Genomic DNA, 20,404 nt, shown 5'->3' with positions numbered 1-20,404 from the left:
CATAGATTAAAAATAAAAAAAGTAATGTTAATGATGAATGTAAGTTTTCCTGGTCTCAACTTGCAAAAAAAAAAAATCACTAATGCTCAACCTCATATACTTTTATTAATACCCTCTGATCAGGTGGTTAGGTTTTGAGGTAGGTTCATTGAGTCATTTTTGTTGTTGTTGTCTTACTTTTCACTTCGACCTCATTTTTTTGTCACTATAGGTACTACTTTACAGGTTCAGATTTGACATTAAAAAAAAAAAAACACGTAATCTTATTCAACATAATAGATGATTAATTGCACAAAATTAAATGTGGGCGTATTTCCAAAACAGTACAAAATAACTTTATAGAAATTTTACATCTTTGAAGACATTTTGTTGATTACACTTACCGACTTTTATAATGAGGAAAACTGCAGCTCACTACGGTGACTGAAGAAATATATCTGCACTTTTCAGACTTACGTGGGGGGGAAGGGGAGGGGAGGGGAGGGGGTGAAATCATCCACGCGACCGTCACCGTGCAGCGGAATCTCGCGATAGCGCCGTGCGGTTACCAGGGGAACGCGAGCTGGGGAAAAGTTTAGCTTCTCCGCTCGTGTTTTCTCCCAGAGAAATGAGCACCGGCGCCCGCCGCGTTTTGCCTCGCAGCTGCCTCAACGACACCCGCAGCAGCGTCGCGCACGAAGGAAGAGTGATGTAGAGTCACATCGACTTACTTGGCTTCTTTTTTTTTTTTTTTTTTACCGCCCATTCACTGCGAGGTCGGTACACGAGTTAGCCGGTTAGCGTTAGCTTGCTACAGCTATCGTGGCTAACAGTTGTTGTTTTTAGCCGTTGTTGACACCGACTTTACCAACTCTGGTGTCCCTCGCTGTACTTTCCTACTTTGTGGGAGAGTATTAAGTGACGTTTGCTTATGTAAAAACTGACTTCAAGCATCCGTGGTTTTCAGCAATGGAGTAAAAAAAAATAAAAAAATAATAAAATAGGGTCGATATGTTTTACGATTACTTCCGCCTGCGGGTTAACGCATTGACTGTTCGCGCTAAAAAAATAAAAAAAATCAATAGTGAGTATTTGGTGTTTACTCAAAGTAGGGCGGCTGACAGGAAAAACCCGGTGTTATTATTATTATTATTTATTTTTGTATTTAACATTCACCGCATTTACAGTGATGTAGTCGGTTATGTTTAGTGGCGGCGTGTTTTATGGACGACGAGCTGGAAATAAAAGCACCGGAGATTAACGTCACTCTTCTGTTTACACAGGTGCGTCTGTCAAAGAGGTATTTATCATCATCAAAATAAAACAAACACAAAAAAAAAAAAAAAAATGCCGTCCCCGCAAGTCATCCAGCCGGTTCTCAAAATGAAGGTGGATGAGCTGTTTCTCAACTGGTTGAGTGATCCTGTGACCCAGTCGGTACTCAAAGATTATCTGGATCTCATCAAAAGTGGACAGCGTGTCGATTTGAGCAACGGGGACGTCCAGGATAAAAGGTCGCTGAGCTTCAATGAGAACAACAACAACGTGGCATCGCAGAAGTCCCTCGGTACTTCCTCCAGCCCCCCGTCCGCCAACATCCTGCCCTCTCGTAGCAGCAGTAACACCAGAGTGACAGGACCCAATGGCAGAATACTACGAAGGTCCGTCAGCACAAAGAAGGTAAATTGTGCATTTATAACAGGAAGTTAAAGCACTGAGAAAAAAAAAAAAAACACAAAAAAACCCCCATCATTCTTAAGCAAATGATCAAAACAGCTGTTATACCCTTTTACTGGTTTTGGCAGGATTTAGGGGTTCTTCAGATACCATGCCACGGGGCTTTTTTTTTTTATTCATAGTTACTGGTAGTATCAAAAACAAGGGTGTGTCCTGCGATGCCTGTGTTATTCCTAGAGCCACCTGAGGTACTCGTGACACAGGCTTTTGTTGCAAAATCATAGTCTCGGTAAGCCCCGTCTTTGTTTGGCAGCAGGTATGAGCAGTACGGTCCAATGTGCAAAGTAAAGACGGGGTTGTTGTGGTTTTTTTTCCAACGTTTCAAATTGCAATGTTGTCTTTTAGACTTTACAACTTGTCAGTGCTCTCTAATCAACAAACAATCCTCTTTCTGCGTTACATAAAACCTATGGCATTTTGTTTTTACTGCAATTTACCAACCTAGCAAATTCGTCGTCCCGTTCTTGTGCACTTCCCTGTACACTAAATTGTCTGTTTATGTCCATGCAGTGCAATGCAATATAATACAGTAATAAGTTCCACATTTGCAAAGCTAAGTTAATAGAGTTAGCTCGACTTAGACGAAGCAGACAGATTTGTTACACTTACAAAAAGGTCATAGTGAGCTTCATTTATTTATTTTTAAGAGGCTGCAAGTGTTGACAACATCCAACGATGTTTTGCAAGTGTAGCTGTTTCTGTTACAGGGTCCTGGTGTTGTGCATGCTGGCACAGTGTGGGCCTTACTGGTTTGTTTGAATATAACAGGACTCTTGTTAATGTTTTTATTAACGCTTGTGCATTGTGACAGGGCAAAATGTCTGCTGCTGTGAAAAGATGTGGAAAAACACAAATGCTGTTAAATGTTATGTTGATGCTAACTACACTTTATTGAACTCTCTTAACTGCACCAGCAGCATCGACCAAAACTTGTGACACACAGCATACGACCCCCAATTTAAAATTCCTTTAAATGGACTGGTACTGAGTCCCACTTTTTAGAGTTTCCTTGTGATTGATTAATTAATCCATCCCAATTGTTTCCAGATTTAATTCAATTAATTTTTTTTTTCCTGACTGGCCACAAGAGGCTGCTGAGTGGCCGACAGCATTGAAGGCATGAAGAGACTGTCCACTTTGCACTATCCCAGTGGAGCCTCCATGTCTGTAGGCATACAGTGCATCGTGAGTATTAGACAAATACTTTCCACTTTGTCTAAGCCTCACCCACAAATTAGTGTGGTATGGGATGTGGGAGTGTCTGAACCCAGCCTATCCCTGGCACTCTGGTTACTCCTTCAGCCTGTGTGTCATAGATCACGTAACCCCGTGACTGAGGTCTTCTGAGGTAGTTCGTTTTGTGCGTTGGACTGGTCCAACCGCGGCAGTAATATAGCTACACAAACCAATCAAAAGGCTCAAAATGTTTCGTATGTTCTGCCAAAGGACTGTCAAGATGAGAAAGTGCAACGTGAAAGCCTGAGCTAGTGGAAGATTGTGGACTATAGTGAGTGTGTGATGACAGTGAGACAGCCAGACAGCTGGGGGCACGTGCTCCTCAAGACTCCACCTTCTCCATGTTGTTGACATGCTAAAGATGGGCATGAGGAGACATTGGAGTTCACACCGGTGGGACTTCTGTTCTCCGGCTGACTGAAACACCAGAGCAGAAGAAGTGGGCCTCGTGTTAAACTCCATAGCAAGACGTTTATGTTTTTCGATCAAGTTGGTGCTGATGCTTATTGCTATCGTATTATGCATATAACCATGGATAAGCCTGGATTTACAAGCTACCATGTGGATTTACGAGTTATTCGAAACCAGAGCTAAAATATATTTTCAAACAATACTACACAGAGTCCTAAATAGAGAATACCACTTCACATAACTCACATAATCAAATTGCGTAGATTACAGATCACTGTACTTATTATTCCATATTAAACCATTATTAAAATGAAATATAGATTAATTAAAGTGTCCATTATTCCCTCTTTTCCATTGATCTCAGGCACACTAACTCAAACACATGAACGTAAATCAGCCTTCTGGTCAATTCAAAGCCTTTTGTGAACTGTTAAGAAATAATTTATAATGAAATTAAAAAAAACAGTCCGACCACAAGAGGAAGTGTGGGTTGCAGATAAAAATGTTCTTACACAATTAATCTGTCGGCTTTGAATTTTAGCCAAGAGCCGTCTCTCTTTCCATTCTGTATCTCACGAGGCCTTATGATGGATCAGTAAGAGGGTTGACTGATGGATGTGAACTTTAAGATTTTCGCTTCTGTTTCTCTTTCCACGCCGTGATCTTCGCCCCCCAAATGCCCTCTCACCCCCAGATTAATATAAAAGCAGCTGCCGGACAGTAATGTGTCTTCTGCTGTGATGTGTCATGCCATGTGGCCACTCTGTGTCACTCAATATTAAAGGGATTGTGAGGTTGTATGATTGTTATACTTCTATTTTAAGACAACAAAATGAATTCCTGCATACAGATGCATTCTTCAAAGGATTACTCAAAAATTCAATTTATGTCACACTGATGCAGCCTGGAACAGCTGGTCTGACTTTGACATCAGACACTGATATAGATAGCCTTGCTTCCCTTGTGTTGGTATTAGATACCCAGAACTCTGCCAGTGAGATGAGGTGTGGCAGCACATTCATCCTCAGTGTAATTTACTTTGAAACTGCTTCTAGTGGATGCTGCTCATTGTCAGGAGATGTGGTTGCACATCTTTTATTTACACTATGTACAGTAAATATCGGCTGTGTGACTTCACCATATAAAATTGCCTCTGGGTTATGAGTGCAATGGGTCACGCACAGCGACCCGACGGTTTGAAATGTAGAGCGGCGAAAAGAAGTTTGCTTTGAGGATTTACTTTTCCTTCTGTTCTCTGCGTCATCATTTACAATCCCACATTTCTTAAGATGTCTTTTTATAACATGCTCGGTTGGGCTCGGCAACATAGAGGCTATTTGAAGCAGGGGTTCTGGGGTCACATTATCAGTTGTCTGACCTGTCACAGAGAACCGGGTGTTCAACTGTTTCCCGCAAGGCCTTGTGTATGTTTATATTCTATCAGTGCAATAGTAAAATAGTATAGGAAGAAATAGGAGGAGTTTATCTTTGACGATCTGAATTTTTTTTTTTTTTCTTCATTTCTACACACTGGTTTTGTCATTCGTTAGGGTTCCTTCATTCCTTCACATAATAGTGATCAGTTTTCGAGGACAGGATCACCTTATTGTAAATATAATGGAAAACATAGAAGTGCGAGGGCCGCTCTTGACTTCTTATCCTGCAGCTTCTTTCTTAAATGCTGGAGACCCTTTGCTCCACTTCTGGCACCGCGTAGGCTACACTGATGTTTCAACAAACGTTTGTAAAATTACACTCCGCCATTGCATTACTACTCTTACGTAAGCTAGCTGATATGCTAGCACGGTGTTCTGCTTTTTGGGCCATCCCTAAGACCACTGTGTCGTCAGTCAATGAGCCCACCGTGTTATCAGTCAATCTGGCCTATTTTGGTCTCGCATTCACATGTTATCCCAAATCCCTGTCTCAGACATCCCAATTGTGGTGGCTTGAACTGGAGCTTTCTGGATTTCACAGCAGCATCGGTTTTGTAGTGCGAGCCAGCTGTGGCTCTATCAACGGGCCGGGAGAAGGTTTGAGTGACCTCTGCTCGGATGTACTGTTCATCCGGCTGATTCACTCATGTTACTGATGCTCAAGCCTTTTATGCTTTTATTGACAGTTTGGGGAAGCCCTTGGGCGGAGGGTGAGGTGGGGAGGGAGGGGGGGGGGGGTTCATCCGTTTTGCTCCTCCCTCTTATAATGTATTTCCCCTCACTGTGTGTTGCGAATATCACAACAGAGTTGAATTCATCGTGTCAGCTGAAACTCAAGTCAAACACAGACTCGTCACCTGACTGCGTGGAAATGTAACATTTAGAGCGGCCTGCGGTCGCTAACAGCAGACCGTGTGTTTCATAATCTCATCTGTTACGCAATGAAGTGAACATGGCTGGACACATGTTTGTGTACAAATCAGATTTAGCAGTTTTACACATTAGACACATTGTGGGGTCAGCGTGAGTTCCCGTGTTTTCCTGTTTTGTCACAGTGAGCCACCAGACTGTGGACAGAGCACTTTAGCAGCTTATCTAAATGATAGTTGCCTCTCAAGAAGATGTTGTTTGGACGACCCGCCTGCAATGGCCCGAAGATGGTTTGGTTAGTGATAATTATTGCTGGAACTTGTCTATTTTGATTATTTAAAAGGCACACACTATAGTAGAAAGCTTATAATCAAAACTTGTGCATTGTTACTAACATTTGGGGGGGGGGGGGAGGGAGGGAGGGTAAAACAATCCATTATTGTTATCCTTTCTGCATTGTGGTGCCGGTGTTTATGGAACAGACGTCAGATTTTGTTTGCTCAATCTCAAAAATGGACTGAACAGTGCGTGGGAGTTGATGGTGTCATCTGGTCTACCGGTGGGGAGGGCGGGGGTTGTTTGGTTTGCTTTCCTTTCCATGTTTCATTTGAACTGATGAGCATAAACAAAAGGCAGCTGGTGTGAAAAGCCTTCACACAAACAGGCTTATCAAGCATGTGCAGTGTCCGGTGTGGAGGACAACAGGAACTGGGTTTGAGCAGAAACCAGTGGAAAACTGTGGACGTTGTGATCCTGTCATCTAAAAATACCGCGGGTGTGCTTTTAGTTTCTGTATACAATAACAAGCACATTAACCAGACGTGGGTTTATTTACGTAGTCCTTCCAAGGCGAACGGCATCAAGCCTCTTCTGTTGAATTAGCATTTACATCAGTAGGTGTGTATAGGTGTTGGGCTTTCCCTGCGTGCGGTGAAGGCAACTCCAGAGCTGTTAGATCAGCACATTCGTGGAGAATTGATGTAATTGCCGTCATTCCGGGACAGCAGCGACCGGAAGGGGATGTTTGTTTGAGGACTTGAGATGCACTCTTGTTTCTCCGGCCTCCAGTTTCTTGGTTTACCCAAACAGTTCCTGGTGGTGCTTTTAATAGGCGCAGACTGGTTGGGTCATCAGTCTTTGAATTTGACATGTCCCGTCCCCCGTCCCCCGTCCCCCCCTGTATTGCCCATCAACTATAATAAGATGAGGAATGGCTGGCAGCTCAAACTTGCAAAGGGAAGACAAAACAAAGACCACCAAAAGATAGGATGCACATGTCGAAGGGAATGTGTATGTTTTGTTTGTTGGGTGTGTATCATCTGGTGATATGACCTCCACTCTTGTTATCTATTATTAAATACTCGTGCTTTTGTTATTCTCTTTATTTGACTGTGCCTCATTAGTTTGTTTTGTCCGCCTTCTCCTTTTGTGTTTTATAATTTCAGGCAGATTGATGTAGTAACAGGTTTTGACAGATGTATTGGAAGTAGTATGCAGCTCGCATTACATTTTGTCTATTCAGGGGTTTTTGTTTTGAATTTTCTCATTAGCGTCGGGACGTCTTGTCGAAAGGAAAAGGGGTCCGGTCTTCAGTTTTCTTTTGAAGTATTTTGTTGTGTGGGAGCTTTTCAGGTGAAAAATGATCAGCGCGTCGCAGAGGCACGGAGGTGCATCCCTCAATTGGACTCCGTGGCGGATGCGAGCTGCAACAACAGGTCTGTCTCTTTGCATAACCTTCCGTGAGCGGTGAGGAATGCGAACTGGAAAGGGCAGATCCATCGCACACACCCCTCCCATCCCACACATACGCTGAGTGACTCCCACACACATGCACCCAGTCACTCCTTATCTCCCCAGCAGCTTTGAGGCAAGGGCTCCCTGACCCTGCAGTTTTTGTGTGTGTGTGTGTGTGTGTGTGTGTGTGTGTGTGTGTGTGTGTGTGTGTGTGTGTGTGCGTGTGTGCGTGTGCGTGTTAGGTTGAGCCTGGGACAGAGCAGCAGGCTGAGCTGAGATTGTGCGTCCAGATCTGGAATGGGAGAGAGAGTCACAGTAGCAGCTGCTCTCTTGCATTAAGAGGCTCTCACTCTGACAGAGGACAATCACAGAGACATACACAGAGGACCCGCCACTTGCTTCTCACCCGCAGCGGCGACTGCAAAGTGATTTATCCGGTCGAGGGGATAACGCCGGATTGAGTGTTGTGTTTGTGTGTATGTGTGCCACGTCCCGTCTGGAGCGAGGATGAGGATGAGGGAGCTGTCCCTGCGTCAGGACCCCGACCTGAGGAAGGAGCTGGCCCTGCTGGCCCGCGGATGCGACTTTGTCCTGCCCTCTCGGTTCAAGAAGCGGCTCAGAGCCTTCCAACAAGGACAGGCAGGTGTTTTGTATGAGTGCAACCCTCCACCACGCAGGCCTCACCGGCCTGTCAGCCAAGACGGGGAAGGGGGCAGGTCTGTTCGTGGTATTTGCTGGCTTCGTGTCTCGCTGTTCAGATTGCATTGTAGTACAATTACTGAAAGATTAAACCAATTTGTTTGGACAAGCGCGGACAAAGGAGCAGTTATGTCACTTTCTCCAGGCCTATTTAAAACCCCCAGCAAACAGCTGCCACATACGACTTGTGAAATGGGATTGTTGTGCGATCACTTCTTCTGTTTGTTGGTGAATAACTTCTGGCAGTTGTCCGGGGACACGGTATTCACCATTTGTACAGGGATCTGATATGTGGGCTTTGGTTACTGGATGATGTTTCATCTTGCGTGGTATGTTGTGCCCGGACGCTTCACTGTCCTCTTTCAGACCACATCATTGTGCAAAATGTCATGTGGCTTAGCAGTTGTGCTCAAGAGCTCTGCTAGTGGTTAGCATGAAGTGTGTGAGAGAGAGAGAGAGAGGGGACAGTGCAGGGCAGGGCAACAGGAGATGTTTATGTCCTTTTATAGCCATGGCTGACGCCAATACACGGGACAGAGGAGCAGAGGATCAGCAGCATTTATCATCTATCAGGTTAAAAGGAGCAGATTAACGCTGATGGAATACAGCAAAAAACATTTCACCCTGCGCTGACAGACACGGAGACCGAGGTGGAAGGATTCCTTTCCCTCGCGTCCAAACCTATAATTTGAAGGCTTTATTAAAATGTTGAAGGTTTAATTGCCCCAGACGTGGTGTTACACGCACGGCTCGGCCAAATGAACAACGTGCTGGAGCAAAACAAACGCCAAGATGACATTTACTGCGTGGGTGTGTTTGTGCGACTATTAAAGGCCACGCAAAAACGAGTGCGTTCGCGAGCGTGTAAATAGTCTTTGGGTGCGAGATGACGATTGAGAGCAAAGCATGCGCTGCTCAAGCTGTTTTTAGTAACTTGACTGATATGCGCAACATAACAACACATTTGGCTCAGAGCGCACACACACACACACACACACATATATATAGAGCTATGAAAATATCCTCACCGGCTCGTGTTATCGACAGCGCGGTTTTCAGCAGTGGAGATTTCTATCGATGAATACGATCTCTACGTTGCGATTGTTGGAGACGGGAGTAGTTATAATAACCGCGTAGGGAGAGATCTATATCACCGCCGCACTAGGTTTGAACCGGGCTCGTGCAGCGTCGTCAGCCTCGAGTCCAGTAACGACGCCTGAACATCTCCCGTGCACCTCCGGTCTCAAGTTCAGACACACGTACTCTGCATGCAGCACGCGCTCGCCTTAATTCTGTCTCTCGGTCCGTCAATGACAACTGCTGTTTGCCTGTAACCAGGTACGCTGTTTAACACTCGTCAAGGCGGCTCCGCTCCTTTGCTTTCATTTCGAGACGCACACAATATGGCATCACAGCATTGCGATGGTTTAGCTGTTTGTCAGGGCCTCCTTCAAACTTTTTGATTTATCTATGATTGTTTTCTGTTGTGTAAAGTCGGGATGTCTGCTATTTGAATAGTGTCATCTCTCTCTAGATATGCGCCGTCATTAAAAGGGGCGTTTTAAAAATCTTCTTCCGTATCCAGTTTGTATTGTTTGCGCATTTGATTTACTTTGTTAATTTAACATGAATCGTAACATTAAAAGTTACATTTTTTTTAGATGAAAAATAAAAAAAATTCCACAAACTTTATGATTACATCTGTAAACCATGAGTAACTCAAGCTTTGTGGTTGTGTTTTATGGCCCTATGGCGTGTTGTTTAGAGCCAACATTGTGTCACCAGTGAGTTTGATAAATGTTCCGCGCTTGTGTTTATTTTATGAAGATAGAGCAGCGCTGTCTGTACGTTACAGACAGCCCAATCTACTACCAGCATTTTCTGTTTTAACTCCCTGACCGTTCAGACATAATTTGATAATCAGGTAACATTAACAAGTTGAATACATAGCTCGGTCAACCGCAGGATCACTCGAATTGCTGTCTCGTCAAATCCCTTTGCAAATATTAATGACAGTTGACACATGTGAACAGAAATCTACAGAACGACTCTCTATTAGCGAGGAATGTCAGTCGCAGGGGTATCTATGACAGTTAAATGCATAACGATTATGATCGCTGAGTAGTCACAACTCATCCCTGATGGGGCCTTCGGTCGGCCGAGAGCTCTGGTTTCACAACCACGTAGGAGCCGTGCAGTGTTTTGTGTTCAGGCGGGCCTCGGCACATGCTGGAATACTTGGATGTCTTGTTTGCATGTGTTAAATGTGTTAGCGTGCGCTAGCATCAGCGGCTAACAGCTTACGTCTCTGTGTGTCCGTCTCAGGCCCAGGTGAGGACGGCGGAGCCAGTCACCACAGCGCTGAGCGAAAGCATTCCCAAGTTTTACTTCCCGCTGGGCCGGCCCCAAGCCAACCTCAACATCGACAGCCTCATTTCCAAAATTGAGAAAATATTTTCCCAATTCCCAAATGAAAGGGCCACCATTGAGGACATGGGGCAGGTTGCCAAGGTGAGAATTTGATTTGTAGCACGGTGGTTCAGCTGCCACCCAGCGAATTATTTTCATTAATGCCAGTTAGCTCCGGCCTTTACAAATGTTTGCCGATTTATTTATTTGTGTAAAAACCCCACGGAAAATATTATTTCCGTGTCCCTGAGGAATGTGAGCAAATGGCCTGAGGGGAACCTGAGAGAAGAGAGCAATGACAGCCAGCTTTCCTCAGGGAAGTCTTTAAATGATGCAACACTGCTGTTTACCCGAACAGGGCTGCGTGTCTTTGTGCTGCTCTTTTCCACATCAACGGTCACGTGTTTATTTATGAAGTTATTTTTCTTATTTACTGTTTTTTGTTGTTGTTGTTGTTGTTGTTTTTGCTTTATTCTTACCATTCCTGCTGCCTCCGTTTCTCCTCAGGCCTGCGAGTGTCCCCTCTACTGGAAAATGCCATTGTTCTGCTCAGCTGGAGGCGACAGGACGGGCTTCGTGTCCGTTCACAAGTTCGTGGCTATGTGGAGAAAGTAAGACAATGGCTGCTCTTATTCTCACCGGACCACTGGTGCAGTCACTCACTGCCAAAAGGCTCATACAATCTCCTCTGAACAATGATGGCCACTCGCCGGGGATCACAGACACTGCGCGCAGCTCCCTGCTATTATGGCGCTTTTTTTTTTTCCCTTTTTCTTTTCATGCCTAAACAGAAATCGCTGCCCTCGCAACCACCACGAGGGGAAAAGTCGCTGCGCGTTTATAGTGTAGAAATGAAAACATCCATTCAGTGTCTTTCTGCGTTGAAACTGAAAGGAGCACCGTGGGGCTTTTAGAACAGCGGCCGGCCGTGCGCTGAACGCCGTTGTGCGCTACAGGCATGCTCTTGTATTAATGCCCGAGCCTCCAGAGAACCGGACAGACCTGGCCTTTGACTCGAGCTCATGACTGAGCCATTCTTAGATGAGAGGCCACAACAGACGCTCGCTTTATTTCCGCCGTAACACTCCACGCTTATAATCATCCGGCAGCGATTCAGAATCCTAATTTCAGAATGTATTATACCTGCACGTCCAAAAAAATATATATATATATTTTTTTTAAGTGGAACAAATTTAAAACTTGTGTTCTTAAAGGACTGATTTAAAAAAAAAAAAAAAAAAAAAAAAAAAAAAAAAGGATAGAGAGAAACGTAACAGCCAAAGTGGGAGTAACCTTGCAACCATCTGTTCTCTCTTTTCTTCTCCAGGACTCTGCAGACCTGTCACGATGACGCTTCTAAATTTGTGCACCTCTTGGCCAAGCCTGGCTGTAATTACCTGGAACAAGACGACTTTATTCCATTCCTGCAGGTACTGGCTGCAGCACACCCAGGGAGAGGGCAGGACTTGGCAGCGTGGGATGGCAAAATTGCTTTGGCTTGGGTGGTGCGAACTGGACTTAATTTTTGAACTTCCTTGCTGAGGCGGTGCTTTTTCCCTGTGGCAAGAGGACTAAATCAGGGACGTTACTGTAAGCCGGTAATATAGTGGAGGGGAGTGTGTAGAGGGGAGACTCCCCCGACGCAGTATTCAAGCTCAGCAGTTATTAACCGGGGAAAAGCGGAGATGAAAATGTGTCTCGTGTATATAAAACACATTGTGGGACGAAAATAATCCCAGAAAACACACTCAGGAATTCACGCGTGTGTTTCGTATTTGAGTGTTCGGAAATTTTTGCCATGTGGACCTGCTTGCGGGGGCTATTTGTATTCTCATTCCAGCTGACAAGCTGTTGGTGTGCCACAGTGGCTCCGCCCCACACCTGATTCATTTTCATGCTGGCAGGAGCGGCCGGTCTGATCTGAGCACCCGTTAGCATACCAGCAGAGATGCCTTGTGGCACACGCTGTTTAATTTGTACGGTTCCACTCAGCGAATCGCCTTTGACTGTTTTGATGAATGAAAGGCGGATTGCAGTGGAGTAGATTTGACTGTCCCCGCCTGTTTCCTGTGCCCTGTGATTTATGTGTTTCTCTATGATTTAATTTCTCGCAGCGAGAGTCAAAGAGGCACGACGACTGCCCTGATATAAGGCCTTTTTATTTCATTGCCGCCTACGCATTCATGTCAACAATTTCCTCCCCCACGAGAAAGAGGGTAGAATATAGATATATAAATAAAGGAAAGACACGGGGGAGTTTCATGGCTAAAATATCGCTGCAGTTCGTCTGAAATGCAGCTCAGTCGCCGCGACTTCACGGCGCGAGGAAGGAGAGAAGGTTAACGGCAGCCACGAGCAAACATCTTTTGTTTTTTCTGGCCTTCCCGGCACTTTGCTGTCAAATCAAAAAGGCTCAAGCGCATCCCAAAACCGGTCGACCCAGTGTTCAGTGATGTCAAAGAAACATTTATATTGGACGGCCTCTGCCAACAGGGCCCGGAGCTTATTCCTCACATAGCGCAGTTTATAAAGAACACGGCGTGACAGAGTGACGGCGAGAGACACTGACAACTTCTGACGTTCGAATCAACGCGCATTTATATTCCTACTTTGTTCTGTCCACCAGAAGAAGAAAAAAAGAAAGACAGATGTGGTTTTGCCATTTAGCCGGTCGCCGACAGCAACGGCAGAATTCAACCGAACATGTGTATTTGTCAAACATTTGTGTTTGTTCCTTTTGTTGTGGAAATGCTGACAATGGAGTGGAGATATAGTGAGCTGACTTCTACTTGATGTGTTCAGGATGTGGTGAACTCACACGCAGGCCTGGCCTTTCTGAAAGAAGCACCAGACTTTCACTCCCGATACATCACCACGGTACGCGAGCAGCAAGTAACATGGAGGCGGCATTGATTCAGGTGTGTTTGTGTATTATTTGACGCTATAAATTGTTGTTGTTTTTTTCCAGGTGATTCAAAGGATATTTTACAATGTGAACCGGTCCTGGACGGGGAAGACAACATGTTCTGAGCTCAGGAAAAGCAACTTTCTGCAGGTAAATCATTTGTTCTCAAAACAGTTAAAATCTCTTTAATTATGTTTCTAAAATACAATAAATAAAGGGCCGGTGTTTTATAATTGAATTTACGACTTTAGTATGAACATTGTTCTTCTGTTAACATTCAGAGAGTTTGATTGAAGGCCTGATGTTTTACCTCCGTGCTCAATCAAATATATATATATATTTTTTTTTTTTAACCAGTCACTTTGCCTGTTCAACGTCCGAAAGGGAACCGGCTTTGCGAATGCCATTTCAACATCAGTCTTATTTTTGTAATAATTTTGATCCGTTACGATAGCAAAGGTAACGAAGCAAAGAGGTCATAAACAAGACAACATGTTATCCGGATTATCAAAACTGCTTTATTCGGAGGGAAATCCAAAAGCTAGTGAACCAACATTTTGGTCTGCTCGCTCACTGTAGCCGTTCCATGTGGAGACTCTGTTACTAAACTGTTATGAAATGATGTTGCAATCAGGAAACGAGTTTATGCGTTTTATTTCTGCCCTGCTTGACCCAAGAACGTGGCGTTGCTGGAGCAGGAAGAGGACGTGAACCAGCTCACAGAGTTCTTCTCCTACGAACACTTCTACGTTATCTACTGCAAGTTCTGGGAGCTGGACAGCGACCACGACCTCTACATAGACCAGAAGGACCTGGCACGGCACAATGACCAAGGTACACACACACACACACACACACACACACACACACACACGCCAGACCAATCTTTTTTTCTTCCTGGCCGTGTTTGTGCGTTACGAGTAAACCTGGTTCCCTCGCACAGAAGAAAGACCAGTTTGTTGTTTGCATTCGTCGTAGCGTCGTGTCAACGTGCACGATGGAAACATGCACGCAGAAGATGCAGGACGTGTGTGCGCGACCTCGTCAGGACTGAATCCCCCAAAATCTTCCTGCCACTTGGCGGCTCAGTCAGTCCAAAACTACGTGTAACAATAAAAGGCATTTGTAAAGTTTTTTTTTTTTTTGAGGGGGGGGGACCAGGTTTACTCGTAACGCACAAACACACAGCCAGGAAGAAAAAAAAGATTTGTCTTTGACACCCCCCCCCACACACACACACACACACACACACACACACACACACACACACACACACACACACACACACACACACACACACACACACACTCCCCACCACATGTTCCTGGTTGATGGTGTGTGAGTGAAGCGGGGGAAATGAGACACAAGATCAATAGGAGAGCAGCACATATACTCCGCTCCAATGACGCCACGTCTGGAACTCTTTCTACCGCTATATGGTCGAAATGATGACCAGAGGATTTATAGTATTGTCGAGATAAAAAAAAAAAAAAAAAGCGCTACACTAGGCAGTCTGGATTTACAGTCTGTGAGAATGGATCGCATGTGTTGTGAAAAAAGTTGTACAGTAACTGAGAGAAAAGACAGACTGGATTTAACCTGTTTGCTGTGTGTTTTCCAGCCATCTCACACAAGATGATTGAGAGAATATTCTCAGGAACAGTAACAAGGTGAGTTAAAAATGTCAGTGGGTTTAAAAAAGTGGTGTCTCGCCTCCACTTCCTGTTTTAATCCTGTTTTTGTGTTGTTGTTTTTTTGTGTGTGTGGTTTGTTCCCTCAGAGACAGACGGGTTCATAAAGAAGGCCGGCTGAGTTATGCTGATTTTGTCTGGTTCCTCATCTCCGAGGAAGACAAGAAGACTGACACCAGGTATCCTGACACCGACTGTATCTTCTTCTTCTTCTTCTTCAGAGCCTTCACAGCCTTCACCAACCTCCTCTTTCACCGTTTGTCTGTCCAGTATAGAGTACTGGTTCCGCTGCATGGACCTGGACGGGGACGGCGTGCTCAGCATGTACGAGCTGGAGTACTTCTACGAGGATCAGTGCCAGAGGCTGGAAACCATGGCGATAGAGCCGCTCCCCTTCGAGGACTGCCTCTGCCAAATGCTTGACCTCGTCAAGCCGGAGGTCGAAGGTCAGCCCCGTTTTAAATTTGTACTCTCTTGTCGGAAGATTCACACACCGGAGAGCCTTGACAGTTTGTCCGCAGGCCAGATCGCTGATCATTAGCTGAGTGAAGAGTTTCTAGACGGTACGGGGTGATCTGGACCGCCTGCTGCCAGCTGCTGGTGTCATCCACACTGTCAACAAACTCCCTCCAGCGCTGAGCTCTTCCACCGCGGTATTCAGAAGGTGCTCGTCCACGGTGAGGGTGTTCAGTATCGATAGCCACAGCAGGAATGTGACCCTTCGGCGGCCTGCCGGTATGCTGCAACTGTGTCATATAGCGTGTAACATGAGCTGGAACAGCTCCTTTTACTGTTTGAGATGTTTTCCAACAGCACAACTTGTCCTTTTCTAACAGATTACAAACGATTGGTGAGAAGGTTGAGATTTGAGGCACAGGCAGACGGAGATGGATCACGACACAATCAGATCGTTGTATTTCCATATAATCCAAAAAATATGTCAAATGTAACTGTCGCAAACTGCTTCACTTCATTTTTCTCAACCAAAAGTCTCTTTTCTGTTTTACCGAAAGCAGAAACGAACATTTTTCACTGATACGCAGATCAAAAAAAAAAAATCACTGCAGAACATTTCACGCGTCACATAACAAGTCATCTGTTGATTTTATTATTCAATACATCTCTTTGAGAACTCGTGTGTCTTATTATAATGGGGAAAAAAATTTGGAGGCATAAAACTAATGGTGGTTTGGTCTTTGCTTTCACCACCGCTGACTTTTAAAAGAGGCAGGCAGATTAAAAAATACTGTTTAAAATGAGCTCCTCCGTCTAATTGTACCGCACATCTTTCAGCCATTTAGTCAAACTTTGACAGAATTATGATATAACTTATGATTTCAAATTTTCATTTTTTTTTTTTATTATTATTGTTTGAATCAATTTATTAAGATTTGATATTTTTTCTTTCCTGAATGTAAAGTCATTGGCTTTTAAATGAACAAATAAAACTTATAGTTTATTTAAAATATACAATTAATTTGACATATTGCCACAATTCTGATATCCAGAAGATCACGTCCTTAACTTGAACCTCACTACATCGCGTTTGAGATCATTCGCTGCCTGTAGGTGTTGTCAGCTCGATTTAAAGTTTAATCATGTCCGTGATGTCATAAATTGTCTGTTTTGAGATCTGGTCTGAAGCGCCCGATTCATCCCGTCCAGGTAAGGTCACTCTGCGGGACCTGAAGAGGTGCAAGCTGTCCCACATCTTCTTCGACACCTTCTTCAACATCGAGAAGTACCTGGACCACGAGCAGAAGGACCCGTTCTCCGTGATCAGAGTGAGTCGGCTTGAACTCCCCGTCACGACTTTTTTGTTGTTGTTGTTTGTTTTTTTTTGTCCTGCCAGAAGTCAAGTGGCTCACGTAACTTCTTGTCATGCTTTTTTTTTCTTTTTGTTTTTTTTTTAAGGAGGCGGAGACAGACGGCCAGGAGGTGTCGGACTGGGAGAAATACGCTGCAGAGGAGTACGACATCCTGGTGGCCGAGGAGGCCGCCGGCGATCAGTGCAACGATGTGTAAGTGTCACTGCAGCCTCATTGTTGATCAAAGTACAACTGATCGTAATCTTTATAAAAGTTGTTTACTCCTTGTGTTAACAGTTTCAAAATGCCTCTACATTTAGGAGAGCCTCTCTTGAGTTTAACGGTGATGCAATATAAGAATTCATGAATGGTAGTCTCAGTCTGCTGTTGGTGTGACAGGATCGTTTTTCTTAGTGATTCAAAAAAAAAAAAATCTGAACTGACCTGGATTTTTGTTTTCAAGTGTCACCACCTCCGGTTCAGTTTTCTTTGTTTCGCCCCTTTCTGCCAATTTCCTATAATTGTATTTTAGAGATATATTAGATTGTTATTATTTTCACATTAATTTACCGGGGATAAGGATTTCACACGAAATCGACTTTATTATTTTTTTTTTTTGGTGAAAGAGCAACAAATTTAGAGGCAGATAAAAGAGAAATCCTCGTTGGCTTACGTCCGATCAGTTAAAGTTGCTTTTAGCAGTTGTTTGTACAGTTTGTCAGAAGTGGGCGAGTAATTCTTTAACATTTGATGAGAGAGGACCCTGATTATGAGTAATTACAAAGATTCATGGCGATTCTGTGGCAGCAAAACACGATGTGGATTTTTTTATATATACGTAATTACACACATTCAATAGCGGGATTTCCGCGGCCGATATTACACTTAGATAAGAGAGTTTATAAAGTATGTTTAGATGAGCCGATGTCTTGTTGATTGGAGACGCTGAGAGCATCGTGTCCGGCAGCAGAGCCCCCCCTCTGAGAGCGAGTCAGAGATAAAAGAGGCCGTTGACAGGCGTGTTGTGTCGCGGTTTTAGGAACACCACCGACTTCTAAAGACGGGCTGCTCACCAGAGCAGGTAAGACACTCGGGGTGTGTGTGCGTGCGCGTGTGTGTGTGTGTGTGTGTGTCCGTCCTGCTCTTCCTCCTCTTCCTCCTCTCTGACCGGGTCCAGTCCTAAACCCACCCCTCGCTTCTACCCGCCCGTCACCAATCCGAGCATCCTGTTGATCGGAGGCCAGCTGTCGTCGTGTGTGCGTCTGTTTATAAACCAAACGGTAGTTAAGAATACCTCCGCTCCTGTCCCACCGCTGTTCACGCCTTCACGTGGTGATCCCGTGTCCTTTCCGGTCACACAAAGATCCTCTGTCTGATGAAGAAGTTCCACTATTTTTTTTGGGGGGGGTGGGGAGGGGGCTAATTGGGACATTCTCTCTCTCTCTCTCAACTCATCGAACTCTCGGCAAGAAGAAAGTGCGTATTTCCCCAACTGTCTCCGTGTCCGGGTACGAATGAGAATATCGGGCACTGTTGTCAACATCATGACCTGATGTCCACCGAGAGACTTTTTGCTCGCTGTAATCGTGAAGTCTCGCCGGCGGGGACAAAATCCCCTCACGTTATTAGGACCGAATCTAAAAAGCCTTCATTCAGTGTATGAATCTATTCTAATGGCAGTAAGAGGCTTCATCAGATGGGTCTTTGTTTTTTTCCAAAGTTACTGTTTGTAGTGCTAAATTTCCATCGGCAGTTTCGTTGCCGAGTTGCAGCGGCACTGTTTTGATGCATTAGCTTCTTTTAAATAAAAATTGTAAAAAAAAAAAAAAAAATTCTAAGGAACGAGTTCTGTGGATTTCACATCGCTCACGCTGAAAGCAGATTCGTCGCCGACGTGAACGGGAGGAACGAAAACAGCCAAGACGACCTGTTTCAGTGTTGACGGGTGACCGTTTCCTGTCTTGACGTCTCCGTCTCCTCCGTGTGTCCGTCCAGGTACGAGAATCCTCTGAGCCCGTTGGGGCAGCACATCTCCGGCGAGCTGGGTCTGACCAAGAGACACTTCTTCCAGATCCCCAGTCCGCACTGCAACCTGGACGAATACGAGTACGAAGAAGACTTCGAATGATGCGTTTTCTCGCGAGCCCGCCGAGCACCTCCCGGGAACACAGGCCAAGACAGCCGCGTTAGAGGTCGAGGGACCCGAGGGACCCGACTCGCTTCACACCGGAGGAGACCGTCGGGATGGACAGCTGGAGGAACGCACGTGTCGGCAGAAAGCAGCTCCAACCGCATTTTCTCATATTTTTCACACTCTTCAGATTTCACCACAGCTGACGTCACGATGTCACACATCCCCACCCCCACCCCCACCCCTCCCCACCAACCGGCTGTTTTCTGCATGTAAATCTTTTGCATCAATAATGTTCGTGGGTCGACTTTTTCTTTGGTTTCATCCGAACGTCGGTGTTAAGTCGGTAAATCACCTCCACACGAGCCGGATCACGTTTGCCGCACGCTGGAGCTCCCGGAAAACACGTTTGGACAGAAACCGCGTCGGATCGATCCACGCAATCGAACTCGTTGGCTGACGTTACATTCCAGTGATCACAACGAAGGCTTTCCTATCGGCTGTAAACTCTCTCACGGTTTGTCGAAAGAGTCCGAAGTTACTGTAATTGCCAAACAAGCCACCGCTGAGCCTTCTGCACACACACACACACACACACACACACACACACACACACACACACGGTTCAGACGGCCACACAGCGTCCGTTGTACAGGTCCATATTCATTACGACTTCAATATAAGCGTGGGATGGGTTGTAAGTTATTAGAGATGAATTTATGAACGACTGTAAATATTTATTTTGTGCTTGCCGTGTTGTAAATGATTTGGATGTGTTTTAGACATGTTTTCTATGTTACAAAGTACTTAAACTGAGTGTACTTTGACGGAGCAACAAGGAACCATTTTAAACTGCTGCGCTTTTCTTTAAATTAATAATAAAGCCTTGGTTAATGGAAAAGCAAAGAAAACGGACTGTGGAGTTTAATGTGAAGTTCACGGTTCAATTTTTGTACTCCAGATGTCAAGTCAGCTGAAAATCATAATAATAGAGAGTAAAAAAAAAAAAGGGGGAAAAAAAGCACTTTGTTGGTGATGCTGTTTGTCGTAGAACGTATCTGTGGGTATTAAGTGGAACGAGGTGTGATGCTATTTATAGAAGCTTACGTGGTAAAAAAAAAAACAAAAAAAACGATGGTATATATGCTTGTATTTTTTTTAAATTTTATTTTTTATTTAAATTAACTTAAATACAAGTAGTGTTAAAGTGGCAGGTAGGAAAATAAAGCATAATTCTCAAATGAGCCTCCAGGAAGACTCCAGACCGAACCTGGACACGACTGTGACCCAGAAATAAAACTAAAACAGGACTTATTTAGTGTCACTTTGTAACATTCAAGTACAGTTTACAGTAAAGC

At 44.6% G+C, this 20,404-nt stretch overlaps 1 protein-coding gene across 5 annotated transcripts; it reads left to right on the top strand.

The window, feature by feature from the left end:
* The first annotated feature begins 553 nt into the window (after positions 1–553).
* On the top strand, positions 554–20,334 carry ppp2r3b (protein phosphatase 2, regulatory subunit B'', beta). Of its 5 annotated transcripts, none has more exons than XM_069706957.1 (14): positions 554–690; positions 1,263–1,659; positions 10,428–10,613; positions 11,019–11,122; positions 11,839–11,941; positions 13,314–13,388; positions 13,480–13,566; positions 14,094–14,250; positions 15,038–15,086; positions 15,197–15,286; positions 15,378–15,553; positions 16,773–16,891; positions 17,022–17,128; positions 18,911–20,334. In XM_069706957.1, the coding sequence occupies exons 1-14, from the start codon at positions 608–610 to the stop codon at positions 19,041–19,043; spliced, it is 1,866 nt and encodes a 621-aa protein (XP_069563058.1). In that variant the 5' UTR covers positions 554–607; the 3' UTR covers positions 19,044–20,334. The 5 variants fall into 5 exon arrangements, with proteins under 5 accessions (XP_069563058.1, XP_069563059.1, XP_069563060.1 ...); XM_069706958.1 differs by having other exon boundaries at positions 554–755; XM_069706959.1 differs by lacking the exon at positions 554–690 and adding an exon at positions 808–1,063.
* The last annotated feature ends 70 nt before the right edge of the window (positions 20,335–20,404 follow it).

This window comes from Brachyistius frenatus, unplaced genomic scaffold (genome assembly GCF_029030835.1).
Source record: "Brachyistius frenatus isolate BFR_SWC_R1_liver_20210118 unplaced genomic scaffold, ASM2903083v1 Contig_66, whole genome shotgun sequence".
NCBI lineage: Eukaryota > Metazoa > Chordata > Actinopteri > Embiotocidae > Brachyistius > Brachyistius frenatus.
The sequence above is the reverse complement of the archived record's forward strand: the minus strand, read 5'-3'. Positions and strand labels throughout refer to the sequence as shown.